The sequence below is a fragment of the Branchiostoma belcheri genome, unplaced genomic scaffold (genome assembly GCF_001625305.1).
Source record: "Branchiostoma belcheri isolate BF01 breed outbred unplaced genomic scaffold, Haploidv18h27 scaffold13, whole genome shotgun sequence".
Classification (NCBI taxonomy): domain Eukaryota; kingdom Metazoa; phylum Chordata; class Leptocardii; order Amphioxiformes; family Branchiostomatidae; genus Branchiostoma; species Branchiostoma belcheri.
The window spans coordinates 3,871,026-3,884,657 of record NW_017802713.1 but is presented as its reverse complement, the minus strand read 5'-3'; the positions used below and the strand labels follow the sequence as shown (position 1 = coordinate 3,884,657).

At 40.9% G+C, this 13,632-nt stretch overlaps 3 protein-coding genes across 7 annotated transcripts in view; 2 read left to right on the top strand and 1 right to left on the bottom strand.

Annotated features, from left to right (window-relative positions):
• Window positions 1–6,531, top strand: part of LOC109463839 — a 42,348-nt gene extending 35,817 nt beyond the window's left edge. The window contains exons 19-21 of the mRNA XM_019760716.1: window positions 676–1,356; window positions 3,191–3,604; window positions 3,954–6,531. Of these exons, the coding sequence (XP_019616275.1) occupies window positions 676–1,356; window positions 3,191–3,604; window positions 3,954–3,973 (1,115 nt within the window). The 3' untranslated portion in view covers window positions 3,974–6,531. The remainder of the gene's footprint in view (window positions 1–675; window positions 1,357–3,190; window positions 3,605–3,953) is intronic.
• Window positions 6,532–7,206: 675 nt separating this feature from the next.
• On the bottom strand, window positions 7,207–13,426 carry LOC109463815 (uncharacterized protein C11orf70 homolog). 5 transcript variants are annotated; one of them, XR_002139841.1, is made up of 9 exons: window positions 13,294–13,424; window positions 12,600–12,681; window positions 12,017–12,089; window positions 11,301–11,467; window positions 9,939–10,111; window positions 9,512–9,578; window positions 8,325–8,505; window positions 7,627–7,672; window positions 7,207–7,310 (listed from the first exon to the last, which is right to left on the bottom strand). XR_002139841.1 is itself a non-coding variant. In XM_019760685.1 (8 exons), exons 1-7 carry the CDS (start codon window positions 13,383–13,385, stop codon window positions 8,374–8,376), a joined length of 786 nt encoding a protein of 261 aa, XP_019616244.1. In that variant the 5' UTR covers window positions 13,386–13,424; the 3' UTR covers window positions 7,213–7,310; window positions 8,325–8,373. The 5 variants fall into 5 exon arrangements, 4 of the variants coding, with proteins under 4 accessions (XP_019616244.1, XP_019616245.1, XP_019616242.1 ...); XM_019760685.1 differs by lacking the exon at window positions 7,627–7,672 and having other exon boundaries at window positions 7,213–7,310; XM_019760686.1 differs by lacking the exon at window positions 7,207–7,310 and having other exon boundaries at window positions 7,542–7,672.
• LOC109463767 (integrator complex subunit 4-like) overlaps window positions 13,421–13,632 on the top strand; it is a 31,800-nt gene continuing 31,588 nt past the window's right edge. Inside the window, exon 1 of the mRNA XM_019760623.1 lies at window positions 13,421–13,504. Within this exon, the coding sequence (XP_019616182.1) occupies window positions 13,451–13,504 (54 nt within the window). The 5' untranslated portion in view covers window positions 13,421–13,450. The remainder of the gene's footprint in view (window positions 13,505–13,632) is intronic.

The window sequence follows — 13,632 nt, the reverse complement described above, 5'->3', positions numbered from 1 at the left end:
CTTGAAACAACACTATCCCAATAATGTATATTGACATTATGTGAGTAAATATGCCAAATATTGGGGGCACGTAATCACAGGGCCGGTGAGAGTTCATTGACACTTACTTACACTCCGACTGGGCCGACGGGGATGGAATTAAATCAACTATTCACTATACAAAAATATACTTGAAGACAAAATATTCTTTTACATCATTGAGTGTTGTTATTTGAGTTAAACTACCCATTTTTTGGGGAGGGGGAGCTAAAAAATTATAAATGTAACCCGTAAAGATGACATGACTTCAATCCTGAGACCATGTACTAAATTCTGACGAATCCTCAGGATTGGAGTAAAGTCACGTTTAGTGTTTAAAGGTCGTGTTCCGTTTTTTTGGCGACACCTCAGAGGCGGATTCATTCTGCCATTTTGAACCGGTAACCGATGCAATGAGTGCTCGCGGTGCATTCGGTACTTTGCGAGTTCAATCACACCAAACAATGGCACTTACTGCTTTCTCTGCTTAGCACTCAGCATTTGAGAATGAGTATAGGAGTTAAACACGTGCACACCACAACAAGTAGACTGCCTGCTGTTGTGATTGCAAGAAACGGTGATGAGCGATACGCGACCATACTAGTGGTTGAGGAGGGCTTTAACTTAATTTTGCAATGTTGAATTATTTCATTACAGTTACAAACCCGCCTCAGGACTGTGCGGACCTGTTCGCCGCCGGGACCCGTCAGAGCGGGACCTACACAGTCGGCGAGCCCAGCCCGTACCGGGTCTACTGTGACATGAGCTTCCTGGGAGGCGGCTGGACCGTCCTTCAGCGCCGCCAGGACGGATCCGTGGACTTCGCTAAGAACTGGGCAGACTATCAGCAAGGGTTCGGAGACCCGAACGCAGAGTTTTGGTTAGGGCTGGACAACATTCACACACTGACAACGGCGAAGAGTAACATTCTACGGATTGAGCTGGAAAATTTTAACGGAGAGAGGAGGTACGCGCGGTACAGCTCGTTTTCAGTCGGGGACGCGAGCGGGAATTATGTAGTGTCCATCTCTGGGTACAGCGGAGACGCAGGGGACAGTCTTACCAACAGTGGTCGAGCTGACATAAACGGGAGAATGTTTTCTACGATAGATCGAGATAATGACGGAAACAGCGTGAATTGTGCTTCTTCATACAGCAAAGGTGGATGGTGGTATCCGCTTAATTGCGGAGAGTCCTTCTTAAACGGACGGTATAACTGTCACGAGAGTTCGGTCAACTGTGGTAATTCACAGGGAGTCGTCTGGTCGAGTTGGGGAGGCGCAAGTTACCTCTTGAAGAAAACAACCATCATGATCAGACCTGCTGTCGGCTTCACAGGTAAGCTAGAACACATGATGGTAATATTTTACATTGGCGAAGTACGTATTGAGGTCTTCTCAATCTCTTGCGTAGCCCGCCCCACTGGTTCTGGTCTTCTTAAGACTAAATGAGAAAGTCTAGTCTAATTAGTTTTCTTATTTCAAAATGTTATTACCTTCGCAAAGAAGGTTATGTTTTCAGTAGCGTTTGTCTGTCTGTCTGTCTGTCTGTGTGTACGTGAACAGCATAACTCAAGAAGCTTAATATGCATTGTCATGAAACTTGGTAGGTGGGTAGGTCTTGATGAGACCTAGAAATGATTAGACTTTTGGCCCCCTGGCGGCTTTTGTTGGTATTGCAGCAGAACTTCCGGTTTTGATATCTCGCGATCTGGACATGCTAGGGTCACGAAGTTTGGTTGGTAGGTAGCTCTTGGGGTAGGGAAGAAGTGACATGAGTTTGGGCCCCCTAGCGCCTTTTTCTAGAACTGCAGGAGCGTTTGTTAAAAAATCTCCGAAAGTCGATAACTTAACAACCGTTCGACGGATTGTCATGATTTTTGGTATGTAGGTAGCTGAAGTGATGCTTGGCATAATCAGATGACAATTATGCAAATCAGGAGCTAATTAGCATAATTAATGAGGAAATTCTATAAATCTGCTTCATTCGATAGTAGGACTATGAAACACTTTTGACATGTAATTGAGAACGAGAAAAACATCTGAGCATATAGATTATGTAAATGAGGATCTAATTTGCATAATTAATGGAAAATTGTTCTAATTTCATAGTTGTAGTTGTTGGGAATTTCATACTTGCCACATTTGCTTGGAAGTTAATTGAAGGTGAACATCAAAAGATAATTTATTTACATTATGACCTCATTTGCATAATTTATAAGGAAGTGCTAAAATAGCCTTTTTTGTCAAGATAAGGCTGCCATTGGGTGGAGAATATGATCAACTTGTGTAATCCATGCAAATGAAGCTCTTATTTGTGAAATTAATGATTAAAATTGTTATAATTCGAAGGGTTAACACCATTTGGCGAAGGTATGATGTCGTGGAACTCTTGTTTTGACTGATTCTCCTATATAAAGTTTTGTTGAAAATCAAAGTTGTTTCATCGTTGCACTTTATTAATATGGAACTGGGCTGCTAGTGTAAACAGAAAGTCCCTACACATCTCAAGTCGCCTTATCAGATTTCCAATCAAATGGAGAATGGGCGTGGCTACAGTGCGCTGAAGGTCGGGCGTATCTTTAATATATATAGGGGAAACAATAAATAAGACGTGGGAGGAACTCACCAAGCAGAGGTTGGGTGATATACCCCACCATCAGGTGGTGCTTGGAGCGTACGAGGTAGCAGCTAGGTAGTCGTTCGTCGTGTCGTGTATGTGAAGAATCTTATTTCTACTCCTAATCACCGCGTAAATTATACACATGAACACACGCTCAATCCAAATGTTGTTAAACGGCGAGAGATAAAAATTACCATTGTTTTAAGGGACTTTTTAATCAGCCCAAGATCAGTATAGTGACTGCCGTTCACTGCCCGGTTGTCCCGCTGCCCGTAAGACAATTGTTAACGGACTGAGCGATTAGAAATGATCTAGAATACGTCACTGCATGCATATGGAGCCTCAAGGGAGACGCTATGTGTCAAAAGGACTGTTTGCCTTGTTGCCTTGATCGTCAGCAATTTTGACAGAAACCTTTGAAAAGTGAAACCATTAAACTTAACATTTAACCGATGAAGAAGTTCCCCAGTGGAGTTTAATGCGATATAAAACACCCACGAATGTTCATCTGTCACAGCTTGTCTTTATTGTGTCGTTACTTTTTTCGCAGACCTAGGTCTCAATCTGGCCTTCGAGAAACCCACGGCACAGTCCAGTACGGGCTATGGGGGAGTGGCCGAACGGGCAGTGGACGGCAACACTGACTGGAACTGGGGTGGAGGGTCCTGCACCCATACGAACCAAGAAGGCACCCCTTGGTGGCGTGTAGACCTGGGCACATCACAAGCCATCGGCAGCGTCGTCGTCTTCAACCGAAATGAGCAGTCGCAGAGACTGAACAACTTCCGGGTTCACGTCGGGGACTCTACCACCGTGACGTCCAACCCGCAATGCGGTGGGAACCACGCCGCAACAGGGAAACAGAAGATCACGGTGGACTGTGACGGTCGGAGAGGCCGATATGTCGGCATCTCAATCCCTGCCACCACAATTCTCACCCTATGTGAGGTACAGGTCTATGGAGGTACGTGTTTCCACATATTTAACATGAGTTCCACGATCTAATACCTTCGTAAAAAATGTTAACCCTTGCGGTTGACGAATTATACAATTTTAATAATTGATTTCGCAAATGAGTATGAAAAAAGTAATTGAGTACGAAAATGTTGCGAACAGGTTATCAAAAAGCGTCCTTTGCATATACATACATTTTGTTTGTTTTAACGTACAGACCACAATTTGCATCAACTGAGACATGTACTGGGGTACGTCTATCTATTGTTATTAAATAATTGTCTAAAATTGACAGTAGTCGTACATTATACATAATGTTTGCAATCTCAGATTTCTTGTTTTATTTCCTTTCTTCACAGCCGGGATAGGGAAGAAGTGAGCGTACCAGTCACTTGGGGTGTAGCAGGTGCATTGTCTACGTACAGAAGACCCACTCGAAGACACGAGTTTGCTCTCACGTTGTTTTAGGGTATATCTACTGGACTACATAAAAACAGGACAAATGGATTGAAATAGTACAACATTTCAAATGTAGAAAATCTTTTTAATCATAAACGAATGTATTTTAGGTGCATTTATTTGTAGATTACATTGAAAGTACCTGTACTAATGCATTCTGCACTCCAGTGTGAATTTGTCTCATCTCATCTATTCCATATTCTAACTGCTTAACTGTTGGGGAACTATGGATGATCTGTCAACCTGTTAACTCAACCTTTATCGGTTTTCTGTTCCTCTGCTAAAACATTTCATTTCGATCATGGTGCTCCGTTCTCTATGTTATCCTCCCGTCTTTCCCATTTCTTACGCTTCCTTTCACTCAGGGCTGTTTCTTGAAATTGGGAACTCCCCCTTGTATACTGTTGTTCTGTGGTTAACACTGTGGTTTAGTGCCAGTTTGTGCTGGGTTTTAACCTTTTTTGCCCTCTCTCACTTTCACATCTCAATAAAATTAACTAAGTGTGGCTTCATTTTAAAGGAATGCCTTTATTGATCATTGACATCCATGCTAGGATATAAGAACTATCTTGTAACTTTGTTAACTTCAGTGGGGTCGTGTGGTGTGAGGGTAGTGTATTTGGCTCTGAACCATGAGGTCCCGGGTTTGAACCTTGCCATGTCACTGATCTTGTGCCCTTAGGAAAGGTACTTTACACAACTTTCCTCACCTCGCTCAGGTGACAATGAGTACTGTATTGTCTTCTATGTTCTCTGGCGGCAGCATGAAAATAAGTTGAAAACATAATTTTTCCGTCATCTCTTCTTGTTTACATGTTGGAATAAAAAAAAAACTTTGTTAACCATATATTCATATTAGATAAAAGTAAGGCCACACCGACTTAATTCTATGGTTGACATCTGAAGACCCCTATACTAGTGCGCGTGGGCGAATAAAAAAAATCCGACCAAAATTAAAAATGCTACTAAACTACAGGAATGCAAAGCTGATATTGTGAATTTGCGGCAGTAATAGCAACGTATACGACAAGCCAGAACATGCCGGCTTTTTGCGGAATTTTTGACTCGGCACTGTACGTATGCACTGAGTTTTTGAGTCGTGGAGTTTCGACAGTCTGGGTGCCGTCCTCCAGAGTTCTAACCGGCTCCGTATTGTCGCTAACTACTATGAACTACTGAAGTACCCAAGCCTAGTACCAGGCCAGAGCCTCGAAGGACATCATCTTTTTTTTTGAGAACAGACGAAAATCAATGCGCGTGCGGATGTCATCCAAACAATTAAGTCGGTGTGGCCTAAGTATATTAACCATATATCAATAGAGAAGACCACACCAATTTGACTTGTTGGTTTTGGGATTTTTTGCAAATCAGAAAAAAATGGAAGAGGGAATCTGAGAACCAACTGATGAAACTGGTGTGGCCAGACCGTAAGTATGTCAAGCATATATCCATAGAAAAAATATGACAGTAATTAGTACATGCATGTACAGTCACACTTGTCTAGGACAAACACTAAAAGGACTGAGGAAATGTAAGCGTGGTCTTCTAAATGAAAAAGTGGTCTTCTTATACAAAAACATGGCAACAAGACATTAGACAGAGAACAGCAGTAGACTAGCTTTTACCAGGCAAACTGTTCTCTCTAGCAGACAAACTTCCCTGGCATGTTATCTTTCTATTTGGCAGATTTCTACTCTTTCCTGGTAGAGGCTAGCAGCAGACAACCCACTGACACAAATGACCCAATTTACATTGCTCAAAGCTCGTCTATTGTCTAAAGCAATGACAAAGTCGCAGATTCCCTCAAAGTTTCTCGCCAGTTAAAAAACGTTTTCTTCCATACGCTTGAATATGACGCAGTCGTCATTTGAGCCATTTGCGGACCCAAATATTGCAAAACAGTTACTGTGATGTTGGACAAGTGGTCGGCTTGGGCAAGTCACTTGATGCAACGTTTGCATCCACAGGGGAAAATTGTGACCGAGAAATAGCGGGCGTTACAGCTAGGTGGTCGGCTTATAGAGGTGGTTGCTTAGACAAGTTTGACTGTATTTTGTTAACCATATATTATCCATATGTAACAGCAATTTCGACTTTATTTACCATATATCTGTAGGTAACAGTAAGTAAAAGATAGACCCCAGGCCTCTTCAGTCAAAATCTGTAACGATGCAAAATGAAATGACCGTTTGAGTTTGAATTCCGAACATCACCAGTGTCGGTAGATTCAATAGGTCATGTTCGATGGTTCATATTGCCAATCCTTTGTGACATACCCAGAACCAACGAAGTCAGCGTTTAAGCTGCTTTTATTGAATTGTATGTTACACGTTCCAACAATTAATGTTAACGAAAAGACAATGATTGTGGACAAGATCATGTATTGATGGACCGGTTTGTTCCAGTTGCAAAGGAATATTTTAACTTACAATGAACACTGAGTAAATAAAAAATACAAAACAAAACAAGCAAGTCTGTTAGCAAGTAACAGGCAGGCAGCTGCCAACACTCTTACATAACCAACCCTGTTAAGCCTGTGTCATACATTCAGAACCGTTCCCTGAACACCAACCAAGAAAAGCTTTGCTGAAGTTTGGAGCAGTCTGACTAAATTTAGGCCATGCCTAGGTTTCTATATGTCACAAATCTAAACACTTTTAATCACAGATGACCTACTCCAGAATACCAGCCAACCCTTGCCAAGCCTCAACACCCAAATCTTTTAAACATTTTGAAACATGAAGCTGGTGCAGCCGAACGTTCACACGTAGCCAACCTGGCTGAACACCATGTACCAACCAACCTTGCTCCTGACCTACTCCTTACTCCTTACGAAAGTTTCCCAGTGTTCGAGTCCAAATTCAGCTATGTGTGACAGGGCTTAACAAGTATCTGCTTTAATTAGAAATGAGCCTGGCGATAATAAGGAAACTTATTTTAAACTTAAACATTTTGTACTTTTTGGGGAAATAAAATGGTTGTGGGAAAAGCATTATTATCTTGAAATGTGTTCATTCTGTGGATATATTCACATATAGCATGTTCACATGAAACATACATCAAGGGAGAAGTCTAAAAAAAAGAAAAGTGGGTTAATTCGAGTAGTGTAAAAGTCTTTAGGTGTCAGTAACGGACCAGTTTAGCAGGTCCGGAGTTAGTGTGTTGGCTTCGTGAGCTGGTGTCCTGGGTTCGGTGCTAGTTCAAATCCCGGCAGCCAGGAGACTGTAGTCTGTGTTTGAGAGGTTCTCACATCTGCCCTGTTAGTAACAGTGAAATGTGCCACACAGGAATATCCCAATTGGGAATTCGAGGACAAATCTAAAAAAGAAAAGGGGGAGGATGTGTCACAGTATGTAATAGGTTTGAACCACTTAGCCTTGTACATGTAGTAAGTGCATTGCATTCATGATTTGGCAGTCAAGGCCCTAATCCCAGAATCTAGAGTAATGTACTATTCACCCAGTTGTGTCTCAGAATGTCAGCAAAAGGTAGAAAAAATGCATCAACCTACAGAATATGCTGGAAACATTTAAATTTCAAATTTATTTCAAACTATATAATTATAACAGTTACCATATAGAATGTAAACAGACTCACTCCATCTATGATAAACATCAACCTGGACCAAAATGAAAAAAAAAATTATTAACTTAAAAAAAGGAAATTATCAAAGATCTTGTAGTCCACACAGAAAATCATAAATACATGGTACTTCACAGAGGTCACACACTACCAACACACCAAATATGTATTGAACCAATCCATGCTGCCATTTTCGAGTTGTCTTGTTGACACTGATACACACACATACAGACGCCCTCTACACACACGTGCACACACACACACACATACAAACACACATACACACAAACACACGCGTACACACACACACACACAAACACACACACGCGTACACACACACACACACACACACGTGCACACACACACACAGACGCCCTCTACACACACACATACACACACACACATACAAACACACATACACACAAACACACGCGTACACACACACACACACACACACACACACACACACACACACACACACACACACGTGCACACACACACACAGACGCCCTCTACACACACATACACACACACACAAACACAGATGGAATTTATATACATAAATTATATCAATACAAAACACAAAACATTTCTCATTTGCAATCATTACAACATTTATAATAAAACACATTTTCTATATCGTCTCCACTGTGTAGATACTAGCAATACATTTTGTATATTCACCATACCCGGTAGTTTACAAGTACAATGTACTCTCAAACAATCATTGTACAGCCCTCAGAAAGGAGACCCTCCATACACATGGCAGAAAACTGTGACATGTCTCTTCAGAGGATCCACCAGGAGATAGGAGAAGTTCTGGGGATGGTCTGGGTCATCACTGGGGTAGTATGTGCTCCCTTTGTCATCCTGTATTTAAGTATAAGAAAGCATAACATTGTGTCATGTTATGATTTGGCCACTCACTCACTCACTCACTCACTCACTCACTCACTCACTCACTCACTCACTCACTCACTCACTCACTCACTCACTCACTCACTCACTCACTCACTCACTCACTCACTCACTCACTCACTCAGCTCCGCATGCCCCTCAGTGCTGGGGGCGTAACTTTGGCCACACCAATTTAATTTCCTGATTAACGGATTCGCCCGCTTAATTTTTTTCTGATTTGCAAAAAAAAAAAAAAGTCAAAATCAACTGCAAAATGCTCATATTTTGCCCTGAACAGTTGAAAACAGTCCTTTTCTTCCTACGTTGTAGTTGTTACTGTTATTCCATCTTTCAATGCAATGGTATCATTAAAAGTTCAAAATTCATTGTTTAAAGTTTGAACCAGCCTGGTGTGTTGACTTCATGGCTCCTATAGTACCATTTTGGCCCATAATAGGGTGCCTAGGCCTGTTTTTATTTTTTATTTTTTTTATTCGCCCATCCGCTCCAAATTTTTCTAGAAATATCTGTTAACCAAGAAATTAAATTGGTGTGGCCTTTTAATTGGGTACAACTTTCAAACACAGTTCTGTCCTGCTAGGAGGCATTTTTTGTTAGTTTGAAGACTGTGCATGATTTTGGACAGAGTGAAAGATGATGACAAGGCACTAATTTAATTCAAAGGCAAAGACCAACAATGTGATATGCTTATAGCAACAATTATTGTTTCTCATAAAAACCCTAAGACTTATATCATATTACAGTCATTATGATAGGATTATTATGAACAAGTTGAGTCAATTCTAAGATTGGCTCAGACCTGTGACATAACCAACATGGCGGTGCCCATTGACTAAAATTAAACATTCAAGACAAGTGTTTACTGTTGTAAAAAGTTCTAAACAGGAACTATATGTGGCTCCAGATGTCTTTTTAGTTACTGAGGGACGACTACAGAAGAAAAGAAGATTTTACCTACCAATCCTGTAACTCTGAACACATTTGAGATCACATGTAATGCCTTAGTTGTAGGATCCTTTTGCACACTATAAAATAAAATGGGATTGTATTGTTAAGTTAGTCCGTTAGTTTGCCTTTTTCTCATGATTTGCTTTTTTCTTAAAGTTTATTTCATCTTAAGCACACTGTAAGCTATATAGGTGTGGATCCCAATAAAGTCAAGTCATCTTAACTGTATGTATACGCATTGTATATATAAATTTTGTATTTTGGATGAAGGGGAAACCCGCATTAAATCTTGTTCCTTAGGGTTTCCCTTGCATACTAGTATTTGCTCCACAACTTGTTTCTTTTACATGCAAATAAACAATTATAAACAAAGTTGCTGACCTACATTTAGCTTTACCAAACTTTATTTAGAGGTTCAAAGTTCAAAGGTGACTGACCTAAGCAGCTGCTTGTAGATGGTCTTCACAGTGCTCAAATAGGGATCCACATTGTCCTCGTACTGACAACAACCGCCCCCTAGCACAACATGGCAGAACAGCAGGAACAGAAACTGCTCCTTTTCTTCCTCACTGTACAAGTCATAATGATCAGAGTCTTCCATCAACAGCATCTAAGGGACGTATGAAAATAAGAATTTAGAAAATAATAGCAGGAAAATTAGGCATTTAGCTGACACAAGCATGTTTCATCTTCATAATTATCAACTTCTTGAAGAATGTGCACTTTCAGGGCACAAAATATGGGGTACATAAAAATTGGAGCTGTGCAGGTATTTCTGAAGTCTACCTGCACCTAACCTGCACTGGTCCATGTACTGGGTATATGCAGGTTAGTGCAGGTAAAATTGGAGCTGTGCAGGTATTTCTGATGTCTACCTGCACCTAACCTGTACTTGTCCATGTATTGAGTACATGCAGGTTAGTGCAGGTAAAATTGGAGCTGTGCAGGTATTTCTGATGTCTACCTGCACCTAACCTGCACTGGTCCATGTACTGGGTATATGCAGGTTATAGTGCAGGTAAAATTGTGGCTGTGCAGGTATTTCTGATGTCTACCTGCACCTAACCTGCACTGGTCCATGTACTGGGTTTATGCAGGTTAGTGCAGGTAAAATTGGAGCTGTGCAGATATTTCTGATGTCTACCTGTACCTAACCTGCACTGGTCCATGTACTGGGTATACATGTATACAGGTTAGTGCAGGTAAAATTGGAGCTGTGCAGGTATTTCTGATGTCTTGCACCTAACCTGCACTGGTCCATGTACTAGGGGTATGCAGGTTAGTACAGGTAAAATTGGAGCTGTGCAGGTATTTCTGATGTCTACCTGTACCTAACCTGCACTGGTCCATGTACTGGGTATATACAGGTTAGTGCAGGTAAAATTGGAGCTGTGCGGGTATTTCTGATGTCTACCAGCACTGGTCCATGTACTGGGTATATACAGGTTAGTGCAAGTAAAATTGGAGCTGTGCGGGTATTTCTGATGTCTACCAGCACTGGTCCATGTACTGAGTATATGCAGGTAAAATTGGAGCTGTGCAGGTATTTCTGAAGTCTACCTGCACCTAACCTGCACTGGTACATGTACTGGGTATATACAGGTTAGTGCAGGTAAAATTGGAACTGTGCAGGTATTTCTGAAATCTACCTGTACGTAACCTATAGTAAAGTTTCTGTTGACTGTGATCAGGATATCTGTAGGGATTGTCGACTCTATCACAGATCAGAGTCTTCACTCTGAAATGTTTAAGTTTGATTTTCTAACTTCAGAACTGACAATAATTATTGTTTTTTCCACCTTTCTAATCTCATCAGAGACTGTGAACCCTTCGACGAATTCATCAAAACAGCCACAGATCCTCCCGTCTTCATGGACCAGTCCGTCCGCATGGAGGCGGTCAAAGAAATCCATGGACAGGATGGAGCATGGAACAGCCTTGGCTGTTACACTTGCTGCCACACTCCCTGCACAAGAACAGAACAGAACAAGAATCTTTAAGATTTTATACATCAAATATTTTTTGTGTGAATTTTTTAATTTTTATTCAAATCATTCAATACTGTGAATTTCTCAGCCTATCTGTGAAAATTTTCCTTCAGTTGGCATCCAGCAAACAGATCTAGAAAACTTTAATTTCTGATGGCTCCTTTCCATCAGCTGCTGGGCCCTGCCTTTTGTGGTCTCCACTTTGTTACAAATTTATATATACATGTTCGTATTTTCTAGGTGTAAAATTGCACATTTAAGATATATCTATGTGAAAATCCTGAAAATCATGTTCATTTTGCATATTATACCTGGATATTTCGAGCCCTGTACATGTAAATGTGGCTGTCATTATGAACACTTTTTGCATAGATCTATATACTAGTATATTTACATGTACATCATTTATGATGCCTTATACATCAGATTCTGATGGCAAAACATAACAATGACTCTATGGCAACATTATAACGTGTAGATCTATTGTTTCAGAAGAATTTATTTGAAAACAAAAGACAGTGACCTACCCACAGGTGAAAATCCTCCCCTTTTGGAGGGCATCAGTAGAGTGCTGGTGACTTTAGGATCTCTCAGGAAATCCTGCATTAAAGAATGAGTCAATATACATTATGTACATACATATAAACAGTTACTGTATATTATAAGAATTATTAAGAAATTTTTTGGCAACAGGGGATAAAACTCAAGACACTGAGCTGTGAGCTGACAATTATAATATAATTTATATATTACCCTTGTCCTGCTGACATTCCTTGCACAATATTTATCAATAATTTCATGTATTAATGATCATAGACCCCAAATATTTTTTGCCCTACAGTGGCATAGTTACTTCCGCATTCGTTGCGCTTCGCTGCGGTGTGATGCGTTGCACGAGAAATACCCCCAAATCGTACCTATACAGGGTGCTATATAGATGGTACTGTATGTGCAGAACGTCAAAATGTTGCGCTCAGCAGGACAAGGGTTAAGAGTGACAATTTCTGGTGTCATAAAATTAAAATGTAATATGAAGAATGAGAGCCCTCTATTAAAAAGTTCTCTACTTTTCGTAAAAGTTACATTGAACTTAATATTCCAGTCACTCACCAAGACAAAGTCATCCTTCTGATAGGCCTGGAACTGTTTCTCAAACGTGTAGGTCTGGACAGACAGGTACCCCTGTAGGCCCCTAGGGAAAAAAAACAGATACTAGTTACATGTAACTAGAGTTGAGGTACTAGTAATTAGATAATAGATGCACAAGAAGACTCAGCCAACGATGCCACTCAGCAGAGAGGTGGCTAGGAATATTTGCAAGAACATTGGCTGTATGAGTGATTATTATGACTGAGATTGTGTATTGTTGCCGTACAGGGTACTGAGATGCGGCTTTTTAAAAATCTGGAATGGAAATAAATAATCTGTCAAGAACAGATAGTGGTAATAGTAAATCTGGGAGTCCAGGATCCTAGGAGCATGACGTTACTATGGTAACTGAATGCCGTTGCTATCGCTAAAGCGAGTCAATGAAAATGCAATGAACAAGGCTCATTCCTGATGTTAATTGCTTCATATCCATGATGAATAACAAGGTGAGCTATCAACAAGAAACTAAAGCCCAGAAAATGTGTTGAGTGTAAGTTACGTAGTGAGATCGACGGTAGACAAATTCAAAATAGAGACCAAAATAAACAGATCTCTTTATGGGGAGGGGGGCAAGCAGCAAGCTACTATCGACATACAGATACAAAAGATCTGTAAGCTTTCCTGGGTTTCCTTTTATGTGCCCAAATGTACGTACCATTTCATGAACAGATCTTTGATCTCACGGTCCTCCATAAAGCCGAACTTTCGAGAAAGAAGCTGAAATCCGAACTTGCCGCCGGCCGCCATCTTGTCCCGCGGGATGCACTATGGGATATCATGTTGCCCCGCACGGTGCACTCTGGGAAGGCAAGATGGCGGCGCATCTGAAGAAACGAGCTTACGAAGAATTCAGTCACGTTATCCAGGTATTTCTCTTTGTTTCTGTGATGGAGAGATTGGACAACATGTCGTGTATGATGTTTTGAAAATCCTGCTACAATGAGTTAGTGTATTACGACTGGGCTTGACGCTTAAGGTCGCTGTCTCGTTCGGA

What these genes read in the sequence shown, in the direction of transcription:
- LOC109463815 (XM_019760685.1), bottom strand. Translation starts at nt 13,385, where the DNA reads ATGGCGGCCGGCGGCAAGTTCGGATTTCAGCTTCTTTCTCGAAAGTTC. An exon ending in GGGAGGATTTTCACCTGTGG is followed by an intron (nt 11,468 to 12,016) that starts GTAGGTCACTGT and finishes GTTCTTGTGCAG; the next exon opens with GGAGTGTGGCAGCAAGTGTA. An exon ending in TGTTCAGAGTTACAGGATTG is followed by an intron (nt 8,506 to 9,511) that starts GTAGGTAAAATC and finishes ACTTAAATACAG; the next exon opens with GATGACAAAGGGAGCACATA.